We start from the raw sequence: 14,254 nt of genomic DNA, 5'->3' as shown, positions 1-14,254 counted from the left end.
CTGCCAGACGTTTCCTGATTGCTAAAGGCCTTCGCTGCCAGCATTTCTCGCTGTTTTTACTGTTTTTTTAAGAGTGACAGAAGGTTGCGCGCTAGGATGATGTCGACGCCAGAACAACCAAAACAAAGCGGAAACTCACCTCTTACATCAGGAAGAATCCGCGTGTTTTGAGCGTTATCCGTTCTTTCATGATCCTAACACATGGATTTTCTGCTTCCTGATCATGTGACGTGTGACGCATGGGGTTGAAGATCGGCTTCAGAGCTGAGATGTTTGTTCTCTAGGCGCCGGGGCTCGTTCCGATGCCCAAACAGTAAAAAAATGCAAATGACTATAGTCGTCATTGGCAGTGAACGGTTGGATCAAAAATGACGACTTCAGTCGACTCGTCAATGGCAGTGAATGAGTTAAGCAACAACAGACAACTACAGTTTATAAGCTTGACCCTCCCATATTCTAGTCAGAATTGACAAAGCTCCTCGGATGAGAAGCTGAACAAAACCAAAGTCTAGTTGCCTTCATTCAAAAGCCCTTTGGATAAGTGTGTAGTAAAGGATTCTTGTGTTTTTTCTAGTTACCATAAAAAGGTTAGCAATGCAACATTCTTTACTTTGTCAGGATTTTGCTGGTCTCATTGCTGGTGACTCATTGGAAAGACAGAATTGTCTTTTTGGGACACTTTCTATATATGACAACAAAACAAATCTTTAACGTTGAGCCGATTCTCTTGTTGCAATTTAGTCACACATGTTATTTTTGTTTCAAATAGTTTACAACTTCCCTCATTTTATAACAAAGTAGGTTTGTTTGGTGACCTGTCTAACATTTCTTTGACTTTCATCTCACACAAGAGCTGGGTCCTGCTCACTTGAAAAATAAAGAACCCTTGCAGATGTTATAAGAATGTTTGAAAACTACCATCCTGTTGGCACGTTATCACAGCCCAGTTACATTCTGACTAGATGCTTGTTATTTAGTTAAAATCTGCTTTTACAAAGAAGTTCAATGAGCTCTGCTTCGTCAACTCCAATAGTTGCCATTTTTAAATGGCAAGTTCATCAAGAAAACTTTTTTTACTCATTATTTTTCATTATGATTGATCTTGCTGAGTTTAACATGCAGGCTAAATGTGAAAATAGTCTTCTATCTCTATTTTCTGCATTTGCTGCTGATGGAAAACATTCGGATTAGAAAAGCCAGTCAGATCTACGTCACAGTGGAAATTAGCATTCATGGACTCAGCCATCTTGGCTCGGGCTGGGGGTTGTTGGTTTAGCGTCCAGTAGAGAGCAGAGCACATCTCAGCTAACGGTTAGCATTAGCAACTCCACCACACAGTAGAACTCCTTCAGGCTTGAGTTATTAGCTGAGATAAAAAAATCAACAGTGCAAAGTAATTGGAGTCAGTGGTAAAGTCAGATTGCTGTTAGCCAATAGAGTTGACATGTCCAAATATCAGGAAATAATAATGAGCAATACTCTAAATCCTGTCCTGTTCTGCTCCCCTTCGTCCGACTTACTTCCACTTCCTGAAACAGGAGCGCCAGAGTATTTTATCCCCAACAATGATTGACTCTCATTTTTACTAGAGAGCAAATGTAGCAGCAAATGCACCGAACATGAGTGAAATTGGTCATTAATCATCTCTGCTTTCACTTTGCAAGATTTATTGTTTAAACCACTTCAACCCAGACATCAGTTCTATTTAATTTGCAACAAAAAACATTTCTACATGAGCTGCATTCTTATTTCTTTAACTCCCATTTGTAATTTGTGGTGAGAAATCTGCTTAAAGTAAAATGTAATCACACAGTCTCCAAGCCGTCTCACTAATACTGATCCCAACACTGGAAGACGTGAGAACAAAAGTTTAGAAATATTTTCTGCTGATTAATATCCAGCAAACTACAGTAGTAAACCAGGCTCTTGTTTTAAGGGAAAAACTACAACTTGAAATGAACTGAAATGTTGGAAAAAAGAAGTAGTTGATGGTTTTAACCAAAAAATAAGTTCTTGTTTAATTGTTTAAGATGATCAAAAGTTAGATTATTTCTTATGAAACTCAATATGTTGCAGTATTAGGTATTACTTTTAATGCCAGAGTATAAAAAGAGAATTATTTCTGCAGTCCCATACTATTTTGATGTTGAATGATGAGCTGTAGTGTATCTCTGCGCTTTTGATGTTTCAGAGAGCCCTGCAGGACCTTCAGCAGGTGGCAGCAGCATCCTGAGGCAGTTTTTGGTGGTAAACTGCAACCTGGAGCAGGAGCGTATGGACTCTGAGCTCAGAGTGGCCCTGCAGTGGATTGCTGCCTCTGAATTAGGACTTCCTGCTCTCTACTTCAGGAAGTCCAAAGAGAAGAAAGTGGTAAAGGTGTGGACATGCGAGCTGTTGAAGCTGATGATACACTCTTTCAAACAGAAGTTCTTTATGTTAAACTTTTAGATTTGATGTAATTTATCTCAGTTTCAGAGGGTGGTCCACCTGATGGCTCAGAAGGCATGGCGGATCAAGGACCTCTTCAGCGCCGTGGTTCAGTTCTGCAAGCTTCACGAGGAAGAGGCGGGACAGGCTATCCAGGCCAGCCTATTTGACTGGCTTTTGGACATCCTTTAGGACTCAATAACGTCCTCCATCTGCAGACAGAAAGACCATAGTATATTTGGAATCCATCCGTAAAAGCATTCACCTCCATCTCATCACAACAGGTGTCTCACTCACCTGGTTCTTGAAGGTTTGTCAGTTTGTAGCCATGATTCATAGAGTCTCCCTTTAACTCCAGCATGTTGTATCTCTAATGAGCTGTGCACAAACTTAAAGCTAACCGTTCAGAATAAAGATTCTTACAATCAAATCATGCATTTATTTATTCCAAATGAACACACAGAAATCCAAAAACTATCAGAAAATAGGAAAATCAGGTTAAATGTTCCTTACATGTCTAAACTTGTTATAAACTGCTGAAAAACAGAAAATCTGCCACTTTGTTGTTCTTTCCACTCAGATGTGTAAATTTGCTTGAATTAAGCAAAGTGTCCAAGTTCTTGTCGTCCTCACTGGGCAGTGTACTACCTTCTTGTGACTATTTTGACATTCCTGTGATGTTTCTTACCGTTTTCTTGAGAAGTGATTATTTTGGATAGCTGTTTTGTAAATACTGTAGATTTGGAACTGTTGCACCTTGGTGTAGTGGACTGCTCTCTTTAGCTTTTACTCTGTCCAAACGGCAAAGTAAGATTTGTAATGTTGAATTTGTATGTGGATCTAGTCTGTCTATTTCTCTACTTAGTGGTAAACTGGTCTTGCATCAGCATCCGGGGGGGGGGGGGGGGGGGGGGCGCACACCCTACAGCTATAAACGGTCACAGTAGAACTGAATGTATTTCTCTTTTGACATCAATAAATTTCTGTGATGTGAAGAGTGTGTAGTCTTTTATCAAACCGGAGAAGAATATCAAATCAGATCTTTACTTGTAGCTGATCTGTGTCTGTGCAGCGGCTAGTTTTTCTGCTCTAGTAATCAGTGGTGATCCAGTTTTAAACAGCCGTTTTGTTGTTTTTGTTTTGGAAACACAAGAACAGAATTACACTGATGTCTCCACTAAAGCAACTCAAGTTTGTGTGCAATAGCCACAAAATCTTAGAATATTACTAACACCCTTCAGAGAAGTTTAATGAAGAAGTAAAAACTCACAAGGCAGTTAAAGTGAAAGATACAGATGATTTATTAGAGAAACACTTGTTGAATTTATTGTTCAGAAAACATACCTGTTGAAACGATTTTTCATAAACATCGTCTGATTTGTTGACCTTGGTAAATATTACACATTAAACATTAGATAAACAATAAAAAGTGATCATATAATAGCTATATATGGCAATAGTTGATCAAATCCCCTTTTGCAGTAGCGTGCTTAAATATTGTGCAGTTTCCATTTCTCAGATTGTTGTGGAGAAATGCTGGCCCACTTTTGCATTTTTTTACATTTTTGCTTCAGGTCAAACGCTTTGATCTCTGCTCTCCAAAATCCTCAACACAGCTTCTTCATAAGAAACTATTGCAGCACTTTACTCGTCTTTTTCAGCCATGATGCTTCTCTTCGACTCCTTTGCATTATTGCATGATACTCCTTTACACTTTGGCTCTGGTGTGCGGTGGGTCTCATGGTTGACATCATGGCTTCAAGCCCAACCCCATTCCTCCACCGCTGTGCCTGATCCAAGTGTTTTGTTTCAGCTCAGACATTAGCAAGTAATGTTAAAGCTGTTATAGCAAACCTGCAATCAAGCTAGGTTTTGAAGGCAAACTCAGCCACGAAACGCTCTCCCCTCCCCTCGGGTATCTTCCCTAAGATGCTTCCATCGGAACCTGGAGCCCACAATGCCAAAGGAAACGAAATGATGCTAAACACCAGTCACCGTTTTCCAAGTTCAAATGTTTTTTGTTTTCTGTGACATCAAATGGTATTTTTCTTTTTGTGACTCTGGTAGTTTGCCCTAAAGTTGAAGTAGCAGCCGGCTGTTTCTCCTCCCCTGATATTATTGAGCGGAGATCCTCTCACACCAGTGGTGTTGTGCTGCTAAATATGTGAGTGTTTGATAATGGAGGACCCAGGGAAGTCCAGTGGTTCAAACAACCAAATGGGCCAATTGTTGATTTTGGACCGAAAAGTGTTATTGATGGTGGTTTTTAGACAAATGTGAGAGAACAACTTTTTTCATTATTTTTTTCCATTTTATTTACTTTTAATCTGCACAACACGTCTATAGCTATATCACAGTAGAATGTTGTTAAGAGGCATGAAAATAAGCTTCCAAATTTACCATTGTAGCTTTAAGTGTTTGCAAACTGCACATAGCTAAGGAGCTGTGTGAGTTTATAAACATGTTTATTTTTGTTTATTCAAAGTGACCCATGTCCAAAACTGTGGTGTTGATGCGCCTGAGCCTCTGATGGGTCTTGGGAAGGGTCAGTACCAGATCCGACATGTGTTATCTTTGCTGCCTGTAGGGAGAACAAACACAAAAAGGTGGTTGCACAGAAGGACGCAGCTGCATGCGTTTCCTTAGCATTTGCAATTAAACACTTGCAGCATCAGGTGTGGAGAAATGTATTTACCCCTCAGGGCCTTACATTTTTACCACAAGACGCAAGGTTGTCAGATTCACATGTGGCAGTCAGATGTGCTGTCTCCATGGATACCTGTAATAATGGTGTCACCCTCGTAGTTGAAGACGCAGGAGAAGATCTCGTCAGTGTGGCCCTCCAGGATTTGAAGGCAGGCTCCGGAATGAACATCCCACAGACGGGCCGTCTTGTCTGAGCTGGCCGTCAGGACTCTGCTGCCCTGAGGGCTGAAGCAGATCTATGGAGATAAAATATAACGTTAACCTCATTCAGGGGTAAGTGTGTTCTACATGAGCAACGGTGTGCTGAATCTAAGAGAATGGGGGTAAAAATGCAAGGACATAGGCAATTTAAAGCACTTTCAACAGTGTTTCAATAGTCCTTCCTGTATATACACCCAACAGGGCTCTGAGATCCTTAGGAAGCAGTCAGCTAGAACGCCGGGTCAGAACCAAACAGGGTGATGCTGCTTTTAGCTACTATGCTGCACACAGATGTAATTTGCTTCCTCGTGACCCCAAATGTTCCCAAACTCTAGTAACGTTTCACTTTTGGTGTGCTGATTTCCCACTAAAGGGCAGTGTCAGGTGATGTTACAGGTTCACCGCACCAGTGTTCTGCTAAAGTGTAAATAACCATTCCAGTGGTAGTTAAGGCAATTCTCATTTGAGTTAACCGAGTGAGGCTACTGCTATGTGTTGTTGAGCTAGGTATGCTAACGTAGCATGCTGTGATGGAACAGAGTTAGCAGCATGGCTTTATTAGCTTTTGTGCATTTAACTCATGGTGTTTGCCGTTGTTTTATTGCAGATACCACACAAATACTCGTGCATGAGTCGATTTAAATGGACACAAGTTAAGCCTCCCAGTAAATTTATAAATTTAATATCTGCTTCTGTGATTAATCTCTCTGACTGGAGCCTCTTGTTGACGAGGTTGTGGCTACGCGTTCTTAAAAATCCAACAGGACAAAACCTTTGTCATGATTTCATAAAATCTGCATCTGTAGTTTTATAACTGTCAGCTAATGGTGGGCACTGTGTAACCTGGTGTGCTAAGAGGGAAATTATATTACTCCGATCCTCACAGTCTAGTTTATGTAAAGTGGATTAGATTAGATGATCAGATTTATTATATAAATTATTACACAAGGGTCTGTAAACATCTGAATTTCTTCCTTTCACATTTGAAGTTACTGTAGGCAATAAATCTAATGAAGAAGATCGAGTTTAGGCCTGATGTTTAAGAAAAAAGCTAATGGAGGATCCAAGATGGGAATGATTACAGCAACAAGCAGCTATTACAAAATTACAAAATTAAAGATCTTGTAAATTCCTGACATGTTAAAGCAAGTCAATTCAATTCAAGTTTCTTTTATTTATATAACATAAAAGCATTGGTTTCAATTCTGTTAGCAGTGCATGAACATTTTATATGATAACGGAGGATCAAGGTGGACTGGTGCAAAGTGGCACTAAGACATAATGCAATCAGAGAGAAATAGATAGTAAACTAGAAAGGGGAGTAAAAAATCTGAAAAAGGGTGAAAAAGAGTGTGCAGGGGAGGGGGAGAAGTGTCCTCTAAGGGAGAGATTAGAGTCATAATCCTGTGGGATCATCCACCATCCAGACTATTTATTAACTCACTCTGTGTTTCAGTAAACACATCCAGAGAACCCAAACCCCTCTGAGCCAGATCCAGAAGGAAACACGCTCATGAATAGCAAATGGTGGCAAATCAGTTTCATTATAGAACAGGGTCGAAACAAGGCTAGACTAAAGCAAATTACACACAGGTCTCAGTCGGTTTGGCTTCACAGAGCAACGTAACACCAGGTAAAGAGTTGTTTTTCCGCTGTGGGTTTTACGTGTAACACTAGTTTATAGACCAGAGGTAAAAAGTCAAATTGATGGTTTAAGACCACAGAAAACAGCTAAAATTACTACTTCAATTTAAGTTAGTAATAGGAAAAGTGACGATGTATTTATTACTTAGTAATGCATTAGTTTTTTGTCTGTATATTGCAGCTTTGGTGGGAAAAAAAACCACATACGAAGACCTTCAGATAAGAAAATCAAACCTTGGGTGAAGATTCTTGTTTTGTAGTTGTTTGTTAGCTGCTTAGCTACATGTAGCTATCCGCTGTGAGGACAGCGTAGATTCACTACACAGTGCAAATTTCTACTTCACAAGTTGTGCTAAAATATCTCAGAAACCTTACCTCAGATCTGTCATGTGTTATCATTCTGAGAAAGAGAAGTAGCTTTGATGTCTAATATGTGTTTTAAAAAGAGACTGAAAACAATACCAATATGTTCCGAAATGACATTTTACAGTTGATATTAATGTTAGAGCGATGATATCTAACATCCATAAATACCAGTATTATTAGTGAAACCTTTTTAATTATACCTGTGTTTCAGTAATGATCAAAATTTAAAACATTTCATTGCAAATATTTTTAAATCAATATTAACGTAATACTAAATTTACTGTTACATGCAATAATTTATAGCAAAGCAGCTAAACATAGCGTGACTGTGTTGGGATAGCTGTTTGAGTTTCGCTGGCGTACCTTGGAGATCTCTGCGCCATGGCCCTTTAGCGTCACCAGACACTGATGTGTGGGTGCACTAAACACTCGAGCTGTACCTAAAAGAGGGACAGCGAGGATTTCTTTTACATTTTCACGTATGAAAAGATTCTGTTTCCAGGAATCCTAATTTTAAGTATTACACAAATACAATAGTACTACAAAAGAGAGACTGTCTGTAAAGAACACTAACTGTAATAATAAGGATGGATCTTTACCGTCAGCAGAAGCAGAAGCAATGAGTTGACCACTTAAATCAAAACACACATCCAACACCTCTTGTGTGTGTCCAACTAGGGTGGCTACACACTTCCCACTGACGGCCTCCCACAACTGCAAACATGCACAAGTCAGCTTTATTGAGTTGTTTTCTTCATCAGGGTCAGAATGTGCTTCAAACGCATCAGAAAAGTTAACAGTTCTGCATGAATTAAACAAAATAACCTTTTTTCATATCAAGTTTAGGTCCAAATTAAATGTAAAGGTTTGTGCAGTAGTCTCCTTTTTAGAATGGACAATCCTACAAGCTTTGGTTATAATCGGTTTAAATTGACTGCATTGTTTTTAAAATAATGTATCTGATGCCTGTTTGAAATTAAAGTTAAGGATTAGCTGCATCCCTTTAATTTAAAAGCTGGTTTTAGTAAAATTATGCAGTGAAACTCACGATGAAATTCAATCATGCAGAAGTTAGATAAGGACAAAAAAATACACACCTAAACATGTGAGTCTTAAAATATATGCTTTCATGTTGTTGCTGGCTGTCAGGGACGGCTTTATTTCAACCACTGCAGCCCTTAAGCATGAGCCGTGAAGTGGATAATTTCTACTTGTGAGCATGAGTCATCTTGGCATAATTAACTAATTTGATTAGAATTGTTCCCCCTAAAGTGACAGGAACCTTAAAGACAAGAGAGAGGACGTGCGACGAGCTGTTCCTTTCGCAGTAAATTTGAAACAAACAACTTATTTTATACCAAAGTGGTTCCAGTGATGTGAGACATTGCTGAGTAAGTATACAAAAAGTGTAAACACGCACTTCTGAGTCGTAGAGCTCACCTTACAGGTTTTATCCATGGAACCAGATACTATGAGGGAGCAATCCCAGTTAAACTGAACATTACTTATTTCTCCCATGTGACCAATCAGAGTGTAAACTCGTCTAAGATGCAAACAGAAAAAAAAAAGAATTTAACTACAGTGTCGTAATCAGGATCCCTGTTAGTAATGAGTATCCAAGATCCAGAACCTTTTGGAAGCAACATCCCACACGGCAGCAGTGTGGTCAAATGAGCCGGTGACAAGAAGATTGCCGAGTGTGTTGAAGCACAGCGAGAGGACCTCTGCTGTGTGTCCCTGGAACAAATGGAAAGAAGGAAACACGAGAATCATTGAATTATTGTGTTTTCTTACATATTTTTTATATTTTCTCTGCTTTTGACTGCAAATAAACTGAAAACAAACATCAGAAAAGTAAAGCTAAACTTTGAGTCTAGCCTGATTTTTTTCTAATGATAATAAAGCTTGAGGATTGCATAACTTCTCAGAGACTGAACCAGCAAACCAATCACACAATCAGTGTGCATACCAGACTCAGTATGGCCCAAAGGGGGTTATTAGGCAGTTTAATAACTAATATTTATACAATAGATCTACATGAGTCATAATCCAGCTACAGAAAATAAAAAAGTGAATTCCGAGGACTTCAAACTCACAGCCAGGGTGGCCACTTCCTGCCCACTCTCCACATCCCACAGCTTGGCAGTGGCGTCCATGCTGCCTGTTGCCACCAATGTGCTCTGGGGGTTGAACGCCAAGCAAACCTACACAACACAAATTTATGTTTTTACATTTTCTTTTGCTGAATTTTCCTATAATTTCGAATAAAGTAAGGCTCCAAATCACTGGTGTCCCCAAAAGGTGGCCAGGGGTGGCCAAGGCCCCTATCCCACTGGAAAATGGCTGGCCACCCCACTGGCTCCCCAGCGAGGGCCTACCCTACTTACATAAACAATTTTCATGTTCAAATAAACCATCTTGTTTTATCACGGCATAATTATAAAACCCAGTAAATAAACTCAATGCTGCTCACCATTTAAAAAAAAGAAATATAAACTTTTTTTTTTGTTCAGACAGCAACGGGCAAATTAAACGATTCTAAAACGCTAAAACAATAAATGTAGAATTAAAAATAATTTAAATAACTGAGACGTTTATTTTTACTGAAACAATGTAGTTTGTTAAATTTGAGGTAAATGTGTTGGTGCATGTTGTCACAGCTGAAGGCTAAATGATGCCTGAGTTGCCACACTTGGTGTGTGCCCTAAAATATTCACTGAGCCCCCATGAAAACTTTCTGGGGGCGCCACTGCCTCCACTGTCAAAACATTCAATGTGAAACTAAAGCAGGTCAATTATTTTCTGTACTCTTATTACCCAGCCTCCTGTGGGGTCTTGGCCAATGCTAATATTTTATTTTTATGCATATTTAACTTTTTATTTTTTAGCTAACACCAGAAACTGGTGCAAACGTAAAATGCTAATTCCATCACAAAATGGTTTAAGCAGGGACTTTTTAATGATTCTTTCAAATGTCTACAAAGGTGGACAACAAATGTTTGGACATTTAGACAAAAAAAGACAACTTGTTATTACATTATTGTCACTCACTACACAGCCAGTGGGTAGACAGTAAATGTGGTGGCTTATGTGCAGGTCTACAATCATCACCTCCTCACAAATAAAGGAAAACCTCAAAAGCTGCCATCTGCATTGGCCGTGGTGCGGGAAAGGGTTAAGAAATAAAATAAAGTTAAAATAGACTTCTTTACATACTACTTCTGCTGTGTGTCCTCGAAACGTGTGGAAACATCGTCCCGTTTCTGCGCACCACAGCCGGCACGTTTTGTCAAAAGACCCCGTTGCAATCTTGTCTCTAAGAGGGAATAAAGTGAGACATTAACATTGTTTTAAAGATCACTCAGGATAAGAGAGAGAGAAGAAAACACGCTCTCATATTCTCCAGATCATTACCCATACGGGTTGTTGAAGGTGACTGCGTAAACTACGTTTCTGTGCCCTTCTAGGATGTGCAGCTCTTTCCCAGACGCAGTGTCCCAAACTCTGCAAGTCCTGTCATAGCTGCCTGTAATAAACCTGGAGAACGAGAGAAAGAAATGAAGCAACAATAAACAAACACAAAACTTGAATTGTTAGATTAAGGCAGATAATTTCCCTCTGGGATTACTAAAGTATCTTTGAATTGAATTTGAACAAAGATAAAGGCAGCTGAGCATCCCTCACCATGCTAAAACTTCCACCATGCTTAACAGTAGATATGTCCTCTTTTGTAATAGGCTGCATTCTCAAATTGTTATTTTATTCTTGTCTTAGCTTAAGTCAAACTGTGAATCATATTTGTATAATCACTAATATTGTTTCTTTTTTCTTTTTTTTGTGCACATGCTTTTCTTTTAAAATCTGTCTCTCTATGAGATATCTGTTTATGATCCCATCTCCATTTGTAGTAAATTTACAGTCTGGTGATCTTCCCATAAACTGTTACATTTATTCTTTAATATTGATGCTCAGCTATTAGGGAAAGAATTAAAACCGTGTTTGTGCAATACTGGCTTGGTGAGTGTGTGCCACGTTGCGGGGATGTTTAGGACCCAAATATGCAGATTACCCAGGATGACTCGAGGCAGAAGTTGGTAAAAGTAAAAATCCTTTTATTTAGAAAGAACAAAAGTAATCCAATATGGCAGCAGGCCAAAAGTCCAAAAGTCCTCCAGAACAGGACACCCAAAGCTCTTTTAGAGCACCAAAAACCTGGAGACCAAAAGCTCACTAAGACCTGGAGACAAAAGCTCAAACAGAGCACGAACACACACTGACAACAATACAATGGACCGACAACCACACAGAGACAAGACAGGGCTTATATAGACTGGGAAGATGAGAGGGAGATGAATTGCAGGTGTGTGGGGAGAGGGACCAGGTGAACACAATTACTAAATCAGGGAGGAGGAAGAAAACACTGGTGGGAAAAAACACACTAAATAATGAAAGGCTGTAACAAAGGAAAATGACCTAAGAGAAAAACAAAAGACCAGAAGGCATGAACCATAACTAATATTCCAAGGGGAAGCTGACACTAAAGGAAAACACTACAGAAAGAAATTACAGGGGCGTGGCTAAGAGGGGGCCAAGAGGGCACAGGACCTGGGAGAGGGATGTCTGAGGAGGGAAACCTAGAGGGCAAATGGGGAACACCAGGAGACACATGAGGAAGATGCAGAAAAGACACAGGAGGGCGCTAGAAGACACAAAAGGAGAACCTAGAGACAAATGAGGACAAAAGGAGACACATGAGGTGAGACGCAGACACAGACCATGACAGCGTGAGCTGCTTCAAAAAGACTCACCTCGATCCGTGTTTGTCAAAGGCAACATTTGTCAGCGGTAGTATGTGTGCTTTGAGCTCCTGATGGAGGGGAAAAAATGACGAGTAAATTAAAATAAGTCATTTTAGCTTCAAAGATGACCAGCCTCAGAATACACACCACTCATTATCTTACACACATTCAGCCTTTATTTCACAATAAAAATGAATTCTAGCTTTCCCCAGTTACCCTGGATGTCAATGTCTGTTAATGGAATATGTTGTTTTTATTACATATAAATGACGTGTTAGATCTTAGCCTGACCTTGCAGAAACAGAACCTGTGGTGGTCCTGCTGGCCTTGTTTCTCCTGCAGTCGGAGGACCAGTTTTTTTACTTGTTCAGACATGGATTCTGTGATCAGAGACTCTGACTGCTGGATCTCTGCTGCCAACTCATCTGGATTAGCTCTGTAATGAGGGGAAATTTGTCATTAACAGCATGCTGGAATAGAAAACATAGGCCACGGGCAATTTTCTTTACATCCAAGTTATGACGTTACATAGTTCCTGTTATCAATGAGGATTTTACCCGGTAAAGAAGGGTTTTCTAATCAGAACAGCTGAAGAGAGCTTTAATGTTCCTGAACAGATCTGCTTTTGTAGGACATGACTAACTCACCCTGGAGTCAAATGGAGTAGGTCAATAGATTTGGTCCTCATACATCCCCCTTTCTCATATTCCAGGATTATACCTGCGGGAAGAGAAGCCTTTAAGAATGTAGGTTAAGCTAGCCACACACACATACAGTGGCAGATTTAGTCATTTGGGGGCCCAAGGCGAACACAGACATGGGGCCCCTTACACAAAACTTTCAGCAATCTTATCTTTAACTGGATTTGTGAAGCTCTCCCCTCTTCTGACATGAGTTATTTTCACTTTTTATTAGTCTTCCTCTTTTTTCCTGTCTTTCTCCCTTTGAGTGTTTTCAATAATTGCTCTGCTTTCTTCTTCCTGTCAGTGCTCATGTGCTTTTGCCTTTCTTTTTTTTTTCTTCTATTTTCCATTTTGGTCTGTTTTCCTCCTTTTAAACATTTTCCATCGTCTTTCCTTTTCCACTTCCTTTTGATGTTTACATAGAAAAATGACGTCACTTTTGGAAGTGAAGATAAAAGCTTTTTTGAAGCAAGCTGCTTCTTTCTCTTATTGGAGCCACTAGGATAACTCAATGTCATGCTTAATGTTTTTGTAGCACCTGCGCTATTAGCAAGGATAATTAAGCTATTGGGCCAGTTCTAGGTTCTGAGGAGTGGTGAGCTATGGGGTGCCATTTGTAAAGTCAAACAGTCATAATCTAACAGCAATATTTTTGGTTTTTTAGCATATCATAAGAGAAAAAATTGGGAGTTCACTTTTTCGAAGTCATATTTTCATCATGTTATTCATACATTTATAAATGTTAAAGTTTCCAAATAAATATTTAGTTAGCAAGATAAATATTTAATTTGCAGTTAAATATTTATTTTGCAAACTAAATATTTAGGTATGATCTACATATTTAGTTTGTAAAATACATGTTTAATTCACCAACTAAATATTTAATGTACTAATTAAATATTTATTTTGGAACTAAATATTTAATTTGTAAATTAAATATTTATTTCCTGAAATAAATATTTAGATCCCAGCTAAATATTTATTTTGGAGCTAAACATTTAGTTTGCAAAATCTGTATTTGGGAAATAAATATTTAAGTCCGACCCAAAAATATAAAATATAGTGTGGAGCTAAATAACATCATGGAAAATAAATATTTAGCTGGGATCTAAATATTTTTTGGAAAATAAATATTTAATTTACAAATTAAATATTTAATTTACAATTTAAATATTTAGTTCCAAAATAAATATTTAATTAGTAAATTAAATATTTAGTTAGTGAATTAAATATTTATTTTCCCAAAAAAATATTTAGATCCCAGCTAAATATTTAGTTTGCAACATTAATATTTAACTATAAATTAAATATTTAGCTTGCTAACTAAATATATATTTGGAAACTTTAACATTTATAAATGTATGAATAACATGGTGAAAATGTGACTTTGAAAAAGTGAACTCTCAATTTTTTCTCTTATGATATGCT

General features: G+C 38.5%; 2 protein-coding genes across 8 annotated transcripts in view; one reads left to right on the top strand and one right to left on the bottom strand.

Annotated features, from left to right (window-relative positions):
- The window catches only part of sphkap (SPHK1 interactor, AKAP domain containing), a 204,942-nt gene extending 201,609 nt beyond the window's left edge, over window positions 1-3,333 (top strand). For all 5 annotated transcript variants that reach the window (XM_070543493.1, XM_054743401.2, XM_070543494.1 and 2 more), the window contains 2 exons: window positions 2,192-2,376; window positions 2,470-3,333. In XM_070543493.1, the coding sequence (XP_070399594.1) occupies window positions 2,192-2,376; window positions 2,470-2,619 (335 nt within the window). In that variant the 3' untranslated portion in view covers window positions 2,620-3,333. The remainder of the gene's footprint in view (window positions 1-2,191; window positions 2,377-2,469) is intronic.
- A 371-nt stretch (window positions 3,334-3,704) lies between these two features.
- Window positions 3,705-14,254, bottom strand: part of daw1 (dynein assembly factor with WDR repeat domains 1) — a 26,483-nt gene continuing 15,933 nt past the window's right edge. For all 3 annotated transcript variants that reach the window (XM_054743412.1, XM_054743413.2, XM_015951773.3), the window contains exons 2-13: window positions 12,791-12,863; window positions 12,435-12,579; window positions 12,153-12,211; window positions 10,759-10,881; window positions 10,561-10,660; window positions 9,441-9,548; window positions 8,975-9,081; window positions 8,785-8,887; window positions 7,944-8,058; window positions 7,708-7,784; window positions 5,207-5,369; window positions 3,705-5,008 (exon numbers count right to left, since the gene is read on the bottom strand). In XM_054743412.1, coding sequence (XP_054599387.1) covers window positions 4,974-5,008; window positions 5,207-5,369; window positions 7,708-7,784; window positions 7,944-8,058; window positions 8,785-8,887; window positions 8,975-9,081; window positions 9,441-9,548; window positions 10,561-10,660; window positions 10,759-10,881; window positions 12,153-12,211; window positions 12,435-12,579; window positions 12,791-12,863 — 1,208 coding nt within the window. In that variant the 3' untranslated portion in view covers window positions 3,705-4,973. The remainder of the gene's footprint in view (window positions 5,009-5,206; window positions 5,370-7,707; window positions 7,785-7,943; window positions 8,059-8,784; window positions 8,888-8,974; window positions 9,082-9,440; window positions 9,549-10,560; window positions 10,661-10,758; window positions 10,882-12,152; window positions 12,212-12,434; window positions 12,580-12,790; window positions 12,864-14,254) is intronic.

This window comes from Nothobranchius furzeri, chromosome 13 (genome assembly GCF_043380555.1).
Source record: "Nothobranchius furzeri strain GRZ-AD chromosome 13, NfurGRZ-RIMD1, whole genome shotgun sequence".
Taxonomy (NCBI): domain Eukaryota; kingdom Metazoa; phylum Chordata; class Actinopteri; order Cyprinodontiformes; family Nothobranchiidae; genus Nothobranchius; species Nothobranchius furzeri.
This window is presented reverse-complemented; position numbering and strand designations above follow the sequence as displayed.